At 34.2% G+C, this 12559-nt stretch overlaps 1 protein-coding gene across 1 annotated transcript in view; it reads left to right on the top strand.

Annotated features, from left to right (window-relative positions):
• DTWD2 (DTW domain containing 2) overlaps nt 1–11119 on the top strand; it is a 117368-nt gene extending 106249 nt beyond the window's left edge. Inside the window, exons 5-6 of the mRNA XM_059919425.1 lie at nt 5459–5587; nt 10942–11119. Coding sequence (XP_059775408.1) covers nt 5459–5587; nt 10942–11112 — 300 coding nt within the window. The 3' untranslated portion in view covers nt 11113–11119. The remainder of the gene's footprint in view (nt 1–5458; nt 5588–10941) is intronic.
• The last annotated feature ends 1440 nt before the right edge of the window (nt 11120–12559 follow it).

Here is a 12559-nt window from a genome sequence, read left to right as displayed (position 1 = left end):
AATAGCAGCAGAAAGTAATGCCAAGACGTGTAATCTATAGTCACATTATTCTTTCTGGCTTGTTTAATGGTGTAATGTTTTGTTAATTTACTGAAATCACTCTGAAGTTATTGTAGCCAATAATGTTTTTTTTTTTTTTTTTTAATTTTTTTGGCTGCGTTGGGTCTTCGTTGCTGCGTGCGGGCTTTCTCTAGTTGCAGCGAGCAGGGTCTACTCTTTGTTGCGGTGTGTGGGCTTCTCATTGCGGTGGCTTCTCTTGTTGTGCAGCACGGGCTCTAGGTGCGTGGGCTTCAGTAGTTGTGGCATGCGGGCTCAGTAGTTGTGGTTTGCGGGCTCCAGAGCACAGGCTGAGTAGTTGTGGCACACGGACTTATTTGCTCCGCGGCATGTGGGATCTTCCCGGACCAGGGCTCGAACCTGTGTCCTCTGCATTGGCAGGCAGATTCTTAACCACTGTGCCACCAGGGAAGCCTTGTAGCCAATAATCTTAAGGAATTTTTGTTTTCATGCCTCTATTAATTCTTTTTTTTTTAAAGAGGAAGCTTAAAAACTCAGATAAAACTTTTTTTTATTTAAGAGAAATTATTATATTTCAATATTATTTTAAACTTTAATTCTGTCATTCTAAACTTTTTAAAAGAATAATTATGCCTGAGAACGTGGAGATTACTATTTGACTTATAAAGATAACTTCCAATTCTGTGATCTCATGAATCTATGTGTTTTTACTTTCCTTCTCTAGATATTTCCATACCCATAGTTCTTAGTGACTTCAGATATGCACTACTTGGAGTTATGTGAAAAACAGTGGTAGAGTAAATATTTTTATTAGTAGGAAAAAACACTAGTCAAGATATTTGATTAAATATGTCACTCAACAGAATTTTAATTTTGTATCATTATTTAGATTTGCTTAAATTTGAAAATTGTAAGTGCTTAATTTTTAGGCTTCTGAATTGTATGTTTGCAATTTTAACATCAAAGTTTTTGTGTGTTGGAAAAGCAATGTGTAACTTTAATTATCATTTTAATGTGTAAGAAAGTACTAAATTTTAAACCCAATGTCTTCTACAAGTTCTTTGGTAATTTTGGAATTGTGCTTTACCATAGAAACTGTTATGAAATGAAGTTTCTCAGGTCAACTCAGAAAAAAAAAATTTTAAACAATAATGTGTTTTGGAAGTAGCACAATATTATCATTTTATCTATAACTAATGCCCCCTTTAACCTTATTTTTATCAAATTTTCTGAATTTCAACATTAATCCTGGAATCTTAACTTTCTGTAAAAACTTTACAGGCTTCATAGTGTGGGAAGATGGGAGCAAGACATATAGATATTGACATTTGTGAGAAACTTTCATTCTTGAGAAGACTCCTTCCCATATATCATTTTTTATTTTTACACTGTGTTCATAAGAACCCTAAAATTATTCAGGAGTCCCTCAGCCTTGCTTTCCAGCAGAATAGCTTTGTTTTATTTGTTTTATATGTTGGGATTTGCCTAAGAATTCATCCATTTAATTATTAGCCTAGTTATGAAGAGCTCAGGCTCTCAAAGAAGACTTTATAAATTCATTTATCTGCTTTACCATGATTGATTTTGGAACCTTAGGTAAGTTGCTTCACCTCTCTCTACTTTGGTTTCCTCATCTGTAAAATGGAGATAATAGTACTTACTTCATAGGGTCTTTGCGAGAATTAAATGAGACAATATATGTACATTTTCTAGAATAGCACTTAGTGTCCAAGTGCATGAGACTTTGCATATAAGTGGTTAAGTCTCTATTCAAACTGGCAACTGTCTGATGCCAAAGCTGGACTCATCACTATTAGATCATAGTGTTGAACTAAACTGAGGAAATGAAAGGAATGAAGTAGATGGAGGGATTGGGGCTAGAAGAAAAGATTTAGTACCTCTCCTTCAAAGGGCAGCTCATAAGCTCAGATACTGATTCTTGTTTGTGAAAGATCATAGAAAAAAGGGTGCTTCAGAAAGGAGGGTTTTTATGTGTGTCTTCCACTGATAAGGAATTCAGAATGTTAGTAAAACGTTTATTTTAGCTTGTTCTAGACTAGGGTTTTTGAGAAAGCCTGCAAAATAGATTGATTTTCCTAGAAACCTTTAAGGAAGCTGATCAACTGATTAGAAAGTCTTGTGACTCTTAATAATTAAGTGAGAAGCACAGTAGTTTTATGTAATAATGAAACTTGTCTTAAAAGAGCCTGAGAACAGATAACACGTAATCACCATCAAATTATAAAAATACAGCATTTGTTGCATGGCAGGGGGTGTGAAGATGATTAAAATTTTAATTTTGAGGCCTTTTTTAGTTTATTTTTCTTGACAAAAGAATTAACTATATTATAGTAAATTATTTTAAAGACATGTTATGCAAACATAAGCCATGGCATGTTAATCCTTTGGATATTTTTTTGAGTCCTAAAGGTCATTACTAAACCACTGAACATGCTATGACTTCTACACTATTAATGACACAAATCACAAAAATAGCTAAAGGTCTATCTAGGAAGGAGACATTTGAAAAAACCCTTTTAAAAGGCATCTGAACAGTGATCATAGCTGTCAAACTGTTACCTGGTATTCTTATATATTAAATATATATTTAATATTTAATGGAAGAAAAAAAGGAAGGCATTAACAACAAAATAATTTTAAGGAATTCAAATTTTAGCCAATCCAGAGAATCAGTGGAAAAGATCTGAAGCTCAGTCTAGAAGTAAAATTTGGATGAGTTGGCTGTTTCTAAAATGGGAGTTATATTATAGGCTTACAACCTATACCCGTAGAATTCTAAACCAACCAGTGATACTCCTGTTCCTAAAGAAGTCACATTAAGAGCACTCAGACAACTACCCATGGAGAACCAACTTCCAGGAAGATCAAAATTATTGAAGCATTCTTTGCATCAACATGGCTTCCAAATATTGGAAATGAAGATTGTATATAATAATTATACATAATGTATTAATAATAATGATATATAATTAATGTAGCATTATAATTACATATACATTATATGATCTTGGGATTGATCACTAAAAAATAGGTTTTAATACCATCAGGTCCAGCTATCTGATTTTTATCAAGTGAGCAGGAACTGAGAAACTAAATGACTGAAATTAAGTGATTAATTATTGTCAACTTTGATATAATAATATTGGTCTTTCAATAGTTCCTCTTTCTACATACCATACTTTCATCATATGTTAATTTTTTTCCTTTCTTATAATAGTTAATTTTGCCTTGGATTTTCTTGAACTTTTATTCACGAAGATGAGGCAGTTTCTGAAAAATTATTATGATGCTTATGACTTCTCAATAAGATGGATCAACAGGGTTTCTTTTTAGTCTTGCTCATTTACTCACTGAATTAAGTGTGTGATGAAGGTGATATAGCACATAAGCATAAAAGGAGGTGCTGTGAGATCACATTAGCATGCTTTAATAACATGTATCGTAATAATATGGCAGATCTTAGTTATATATACTCTTTTAATATATCCAGTTACTAGATAACTCCCAGAGAGATGATTTGTGAAGGATATTCTGAAGTCTTTTAACAAATGATATATTTCAAATTGTTTTCATACAGCCATGTGAGCCACAGTAAGAAATAAAACACCCTCCTGAAATAACAAATTTCTTTTAAAAATCAAATTAATTCCAATAAACAAAATCCACTGTGAATTTTGCATGGTTTCCAAAGGTTTTGTTTTAATCAGATGCTTGTTATAAATTCCTCCAGTGATGACTTGGAATTAAGTATTGAAAGCAGTAGTTGTCTGTACTCTGTTCTACTAGTTGACCTGATGAAATACCAAAGCTTTTAGTAATTACAATTAATCAACATCATGAATTATTCTTACAGTTATTTAAACATAGGCTTTCTTTTATCATTATACATGTTTCTCAACCATTTTCTTCCATCTCTTTCTCTCCCTGCATCTGTTTTTCATCTTGTCCATTGGTAGAAATGCAGAGTAATTTTAATATGATATCTAAAACATAATTAGTCAAATATGCTTTAAAGAATATATTCCAAAATCATATATAGGGCAATACATTCTATAGTGAATCTTTTATGATGCCCACTTTGCTTCCCTCTCTCTCTCCCTCCCCCTTTACCCCTCATCTCTTTTTGAGGAAGGAAAGGAAACAAGTTGTAGAGGATAATTTTTTGAACAAAAAGCAATCAGAGTGGAAAAACCATATTTCTCATCACATATCCTTAAATGTGATTTTGATCAGAGTGTGGGCTTTATGAGTGTAAGCTTACTTGAGTTTCATTTAATTAAAGTAGGAATCAGACGACCAAAATGCTGACATTCAGTTTTCTATTGCCTTTCTCATGTCTGACTCTGTCTCAGCTAAAATATTGTCTCGATGGAGAAAAGTATCTGTAGTATGCAACTTTTATCTAAAAAGAGGAGATATATATATATGTGTGTGTGTGTGTGTGTGTGTGTGTGTGTGTATGTGTGTGTATCTCTGTGTGTTTATATAGATTTACACCCACACAGACATATGCTTATCAGTTTAAGAAATAATGGAAGAATAAACCAGAAAATAAAAAATCCCAATTATCAATTCTCCAAAGTGATTAAACCATTTTCACTCCCACTTCAATGTATGAGAGTTTCACTTGCTCTATCCTCATTTGGTGGTGTTAGTCTTTTCGATTTTAACTGTACTAATGAGTGTGAAATGTTATCTCCTTGTGATTTTATTTTATTTTATTTTATTTTTATTTATTTATTTTTGGCTGTGTTGGGTCTTCGTTGCTGCACACGGGCTTTCTCTAGTTGCGGTGAGCGGGGGCTACTCTTCATTGTGGTGTGAGGGCTTCTCATTGCGGTGGCTTCTCTTGTTGCAGAGCATGGGCTCTAGGTGCACGGGCTTCAGTAGCTGTCACTCACGGGCTCTAGAGCGCAGGCTCAGTAGTTGTGGCCCACGGGCTTAGTTGCTCCGCGGCATGTGGGATCTTCCCGGACCAGGGCTCAAACCCATGTCCCCTGCATTGGCAGGTGGATTCTCAACCACTGCACCACCAGGGAAGCCCCTCATTGTGATTTTAATTTACATTAAATCATGTTGAGCCCTTTTACATGTACCTATTTGCTACTTGTATATCTTCTTTTGTGAAGTGTCTATTCACTCTTTTGCCCACTGGAAGGGGGTTATTAGTCTTTTTATTTTTGATTTGTAGAAATTTGTATATATTTTGAATACGTTTTCTTTGTCAGATGTGTAACTGTCCTCTTGCTTCTATTTAACAAAATAATAAAAGGATATTATATATAGAAGATATTGATACATTTAATATTTATAAACTGGCAATTTTGGAAGGAAATTAGAATAATTAGTATTTAAAATACAGACCTTATAGTTTTAAACTTAAAACAAAAATTACATTCTATTCTGTTTTTGATTTCAGGTGCAATTAAAAACTAGCATTTCTAGTCAGTATGTAATTCGGGCACAACCAACTAATAGATGCCTTTCTACACTGGAGTGTGCAGCTGTTGCTCTTTCTATCTTGGAGAAAAATAATTACATACAAGAGGTATGTCTTTGGAAAGTTATATAGTTTTTGAAAGTAGGAGTTTGGTTAGATTTTTGTCTAGAAAATTTAAAAATGCATAACTTGTTAAATTTGTAACTTAAGTGACAAGTAGACTATATCTGTGATAGAAATTTGTGCACTTTTATAACCTTCCTTTCCCCTCTGGTGTTTTCCTGTTAGTTTAACGTTCCAGATTGCATTATTTAAATATTCATTCTAAGCTGTGCAAACAGCATTTGTAATATGCTAAATCGTTTTTAAGTAGCATAACATTAAATATAGTTTTTTTGGCTAGATATGTCTTTCAGTAGTCTGTATTTCTGTTTAAGTATTTTGTGTTCTCTTGTACTAGACTTTTTTTATTTAAAAGAACATTTTACAGCAAGATTTTTTCCATTGGTGCTTTTATTCGAGGAGATATACCAACTCCCTGTTTATCTTATTAACCTTGCTTAGGGTATAAAAAGATATAATTTTTTTTTGAGAAAAAAGCCTACAGAATATGAAAAGGTTATAACCTGCAATCAACATTTTATTTAATTTCCATGAAAGCCTGATGATTTCATATATAATTCATAATCATTAGTAAATAATAATGTTTCAGTGAGCTCACCAACATCTCAATCTTTTAGAACATGTTAGAAACTTTACAGTTATGACAAGAGAAAAAAATAGCGAACTAAATGGAGTTTTATAACTCCCTCCTCTGACACACACACACACACACACACGCACGCACAAAGTATGCTCTTTCCTGCCTTCTTTCTCTCTCTCTCATTATACACCATGGTTTCTATTATAAAAGTGTGCCTTAGCCATGAGGGAAATTCTAGTAATGGATAAAAGCTTAGGTCAGAGTAACTGGATAAGTGGATTAGTTACCAAGAAAAAGAACGAAAGACCTCCAGAGCAAGGGACGTTAAAGAATGCCAGAAGCAGCATTGAATTGCCCTTTTCCTCTCCCCTACCCTAAGCCATGGTATGTGTCAGAGTTGGAGACTTTCTTCTTTTGAAAGAAGTAGGCTTTCATGAGTAGGCTATTTTTGTGTGTATCTGTGTGAGTAGACTTAGTTTTGGGTCTAGGCAATTTCTCTTTCTCTCTTTTGAGGAAAAAAATGCGTGAGGGATCCTAAATCCTTCCTCCAAATGACCAGGGAGTGTTCTCAGACTTTTTTTTCTCCCCTCTGACTTTATCACCTACTCCCGTGTACCTTCCATCAATATAACAGTTACTATACCCCTATACTTGTCTCTCTGTTTTGTTTATTAACCATCATCTGTGTATGTTCTTCAGCAGAAAACATTATTTTTAGGTGTCTTAAAGGAAAGATGAAACCCAGGGCTGTTGTTTAAGCTTGCTTTCTGTACAGTCTCTGTATTTTCCTTTTTGTTGATGTAAAATCCTAGGATCAGCCAACATCAGACATAGGCCTCATTAAAAGTTTAAATCTTGAGGGAAAAATATAATGGTCTTTGGCTATAAATTTAAAATTTCTTTCCTCTTCTTCTTCTGGTTTATAAAAAGAATCTTCTATGGATTTATATTTATTATTCCCACAATTGGAATTGGATCTTTACTGCATTCCTAAACAGAAGCGTTAATGTTGGTAACGGTGGTGTTTTAGTAGTAGTAGTTATAGTATAATAGGGCTAGGGTTTGGCATAGGGTTTGTACTACTACTACTACTACTACTACAAATGCTGCTACGGCTTCCCCCTTTCCAGTTTTATAAGATATATTATTCTGGTGTTAATTACTGTCACAGCAGGAAACCTATCTTACGTTTTTAGTATAATATCTAACAACAGGCAAAGTTTAAGATACAGAAGGGTATCAGGATCTATCATCTCTTCAGCTTTTGGAGCTTTTATTTTTTTCTATCGATCAAATTGAACATAAAATCCCAAAGCAAAAGTGGGGTCCTAGAGTTCTCATTCTTTTTGCTTTGGTCACCAGGAGTGGTTATGCTATAGTGACCAGGAGTAGAAGAAGGATGCTTGATAATCAGACATGTGATTTGGGAGGTGCTGATAAGATGGTCGTAGGAACATGAGCAGAAAAAAAGCATATGAAACATCCCAAGTTGCTTATTATTACATCTGGCAAACAATTAGCTTTCTTAGTGGGGGAACACCAAGTCCAGCTTGTTTAAATCTAGCTACAATAAAAAAATTAGTACATTCTTCTGAACATCTGCTCTGAAATAGGTGTTTTCTTTCCTTCCTGGGGAGGAAAGCTATAACATGCCTTTTCCCCCCAATAACCTTTTATTAGGGGCATCCTAATAAAACCTTAAGATGATGGAGGAGAGTAGTAATTTTTCAGCTGGCTTCATTCTGTAGAGGTAGGGCTCCTCAAAATAAAGAACTTGGCATAGAATGGCCTTCTTAGTCTGTTGATTCATTCTCTTCCTTTATTCTTGAGCAGTTTTCAATCACTTGGAAATAGCATGATATGAGTTTTGAAGCAAGTTTGAGTTAAAACTTTATCACTTAGCATCAGCAGTTTTTGCCAGAAGGCAATTCATGTAATCTCTTTGTGTTTGTTTTCTTATCTGTAATATACAAAAAATAGTTACCAAATAATATTGTTATGAGAATCGAATGGGATAATGTATGTTAATTGCCTGACACCGGGCTCTCAGGAAGAGTTCATCTTTTTGCCTTTCCTCGCCTCTGATTCTTGTCTATAGATTGACAGAAAAATTGAACTGAAAGTTGGTGATTTTCATTTTGCCATTATAACATCTACCAGGGTTACTCATACCTTGGAAGCCTTATGAACTTTTGAAACTAGACGTGGCAGAGCTTTGTGCTGTAACCTAAATGTCTTAGCTCTACTCATCACCAGTAGTTGTTAATAACGGTCTTTTGAAACTGTCACGTTGCATCTGTAGACAAAGGATTTACAGAACACTGATTTTCCCCCAAATAAACTTTTAGAAACTAATTTTGTAAGTAGAGGATTTTCTTTATTCTTCTGAACCAGTAAACCTCTCATATAGCTTCACATTGCCCCAGATATAATGTTATGAATGTAGAGAGAAACATTATCATTTATTATCAATCAAGTCATATGCTAAGCACTTTAAATGTATCATGTAAGTGCACCATAATAATAACCTTATAAGGTGGACATAATATTCCTCACTTTACAGATGAAGAAAGCGAGGCAAATAGAGGTTATATAACTTATCTGGGAACACATAGCTAGTAAGTGTTTGCATCAGTCACTTAAAACCCCAAAATCAGAATGGCATAACACACTGTCTGTACAGTGGGATTGCCAGGGGGACCTCTGCTAATTATAGTCACTTAGGGATCCAGGCTGATGGATGCACCATCTAGACACATCATTCTACTTTTATTAAGGAAGGAATAAAGAGAGGTGGGGAATCATACACCACTTTTAAAGCATCTGCCCAGAGGTGACACACATTATTTGTGCTCACATTTCATTAACCAAGTCAAGTTATATGGCCATGCCTAACTTTAGAGGGGGCTAGAAAATGCAGTCTGATCATGTATCATGAAAGAGGACTGGTGTATTTGTGAACAGCCCTAGTGACTACCACAGATCTGTCTATCTCCAAAATTCATTCTCTTAATTACTCAGAAAATTGATAGAATCTTATCTTCAGGAAGTAAAAGTTGGAGGCCTTTAATCATAGGAGTATTAATACTCTTCTATCTATGAAGAATCTAATAAATGTCATAAAATAGCAATAGAAACTTCAGTTGTCTCAGTCTGTATATGGTCCAAGGTATGTTTCCTAGGTATGATGTTTCAGGATTCAATCACTTCCTTATGTTGACTCTGTAAAGTAATATATAGTCATTCCTGTATTTCTTCTCTTGTTTGAAGAATTGAAGATACGAAAAGAAATGAGAACATACCTAAGAGACTTTCTGCAATAATGTCAGGCAGAGCTTTTCCAAGATGTTTGTCTTTTTCTTACTGGTGTGTCTCAGTTAGGAGTTAACATTTAGTTGCATGTAACAGAGCCCTTACTGCAGTTGTTGAGCCATATATGAGTTTATTTTTCTCTTGTAATAAGAAATGCTGAAGTTAGTGGTCTAGGGCTGGGGATGCAGCTGAAAAGGACTTCAGACACCCAGATTTCTTCTGTCTTTCTGTCCATCACTGTATGTATTTGGCTTTAATCTTCGTGTTTATTGTCCTGTAGTCACATAGTGGTTATCCCACAACTAGCAATCATGTTCCAGGCAAGAAGAAAAGGCAAAAGCCTATGCCTGCTAGGTCTGTCCCAACCCAAGGCCTTCCACTTACATCTTGTTGGATAAACTGTCATTAGTCAATGTAGTATTACTAGCTGGACACATTGCCACCTTGAATAAAATTTTAGATTTTTTTTAATAAGAAAGAAAAGAATGGATATGGAGAAGCAACTACCAGTGACTGCGACATATTTGTAAGAGTTCATTGTAAATTAAAGCTGTTAAGCCCTTTGCTGCCACTTTTGTTGTATATGTGGGGCAATACATTTTCACATAGACATTGTGAAATTTTTGTAGTTAAATCTATCTTTGTTCCTTTTATTTTCTTTTTAAACAATCTGCACCATCAAGTTTGTTATTTAAAAGTGTTAGATCAGGGATCTCAGGCCCAAGGAAAGACTCTGACTCAAATATGTTTAAAACACTGGGTTAATGTTTTTTTTTTTTTCCTAATTTTTGAATTTGAATAACTTTAAGAAGGACATGTGCTCAGTTGTTTGACAACCTCCACCATTCTCTGTTACCTTATAGGTCCACCTAGGTCACATGTTTATGTTATATGTCTGGCCCTATAGGTATTTGAGTTTAGACAGGTATGTATACAGTTACAGTTATTTCAAATGCACCCACACCTGGTTATCTAACTTGTATGTGGGCCATGGAGTAGTGTGAGAGAATTAGTAAACTTACCCATTGCTGCCATCATCCAGTTGTTAGCAAGTAGCGGGAAGTTTGTGTTAGTCTGTGATTGAAACTGAATTAACTAATTTGTACCTAAATGTCTCTTTTAGTCTGCTGTTACAGATTAGTTATTATAATGGCAACAATTTTTGTAGTGTTTGAATATATTAAAGTATAAAACTAAATTTAGACTTTATCACCTATATGGAAAATTAGTATTTGTGTCTTACTGGAATTCCTTAGTGGTATGTAAGGTATGAATTTAAATGAATTATTTATTTAGAAGTTATCATATATTTGAGTGCCTATTGCTTTTCATAGTTAAAAGCTAATAATAAAAAATATAATAATCCCTGTTTCTAAGGAAAAAATTTAGATAGAATATCATGATTTGTCACACTATTTTTAGTATCTTTTTTTTTTTATCTTAACAGACTTTGCTTCGCCCTCTTCAAGCTTTATGCTCTTTCCAGCTTCAGCATGGTGCTCAAATTCGCCTCAGCAAGGAACACCTTCTGAAAACTGGATTATATCCTAAGCCGATGCCAAAGAACAAACGCAAACTCAGGAAAATGGAACTATTAATGAACAGCATTAAAATTTAGTACAGTTGTTCTTATGGTGCTAGTTTTGGTGTCTTCAGCTGACAATACCAGCTTAACTTTTTATACATTTTAAGTCTGTGGGTTTTTGTCTAAAGAATGAAAGTTACATACTAAACTTACCCAGAAGAAGAAAGTAATCCAAATAGCCAAAAAACAAACAAACAAAATTCAGTGATTCAGTAAAAAGCAAGATTTCGTACTGTATTTGTTTTTAAAATGTGCCTCTAATACATTTTTTCAAGTCAGTAATTTGAAATGTGATTAGTTGTTGAGCTGGGTTAGAAGTTCTTATTAATAAAAGGGAATGGAAGGAAATTGATGTGCCTGACTGGTTCAGTATTGTTTCCATTAGTGTTTATAGATAATTAGGTGTAGACCTATAATAGAGTATACGTACCTCAAGTTGCCTTCTTGCACATGAACTTTATAGTTTGAAATAAGTAACAAAAGAAAATAATAATCAAGTAATTTAGGTTGAATTTATTTATTTCATAAATAAGTATTCTTTAGGGACTAAACTTGAATTCAGCCAATGTGATTTAAGTGTGCGATTAATTGCCCATATTTTTAAAGTTAAAGTTTAATTAGAAAAAGTATATTCACTGTCTAACATTATTTTCAGGTGTACAACATAATGATTTGGTATTTGTATACACTGCAAAATGATCACTACAATAAGTCTAGTTAAAATCTGTCACCTTACATAATTAGAACAAATTTTTTTCTTGTGATGAGAAGTTTTAAGATTTACTCCCTTAGCAACTTTAAAATATACAATACAGTATTACTAACTATAGTCACCATGCTGTATATTACATTCCCATGGCTTACTTGTTTAAAAACGGCCCTTTTGACCCTCTTCACCCATTTCACTCCCACCCTCACCTCCACCCCTACCTCTGGCAAACACCAGTCTGTTTTCTTTATCTTAGAGCTTGTCTGTCTGTAAGCTTTTTTTTTTTTTTCCAGATTCCACATTTAAGTGATATCATTTCTTTTTCCAACTTACTTCACTTAGCATAATGCCCTAAAGGTCCATCCATGTTGTTGCAAATGGCAAGATTTCATTATTTTTTATGGATGAATAATACTCCTTTATATATATATATGTGTGTGTGCGTGTGCATGTGTGTTTCACATTTTCTTTATCCATTCATCCGTTGATGGGATGCTTAGGTTGTTTCCATATCTTGGCTGTTGTAAATAATGCTGTAATGAACATGGTGGTGCAGATATCTATTCAAGTTAGTGTTTTCTTTGGACAAATACCCAGAAGTGGAGTCACTGGATCATATGGTAATTCTGTTTTCAATTTTTGAGGAACCTCCATGCTGCTTTCCATAGTGGCTGCATCAATTTATATTCCCACCAACAGTGCACAAGGGTTCCCTTTTCTCCACACCCTTGCCAGCATTTGTTATTTATTGTCTTTTTGATGACAGCCATT

Source organism: Balaenoptera ricei, chromosome 3, assembly GCF_028023285.1.
Source record: "Balaenoptera ricei isolate mBalRic1 chromosome 3, mBalRic1.hap2, whole genome shotgun sequence".
Taxonomy (NCBI): domain Eukaryota; kingdom Metazoa; phylum Chordata; class Mammalia; order Artiodactyla; family Balaenopteridae; genus Balaenoptera; species Balaenoptera ricei.
Note: the sequence above shows the minus strand (reverse complement) of the source record. Positions and strands in the feature narration are given on the sequence as shown.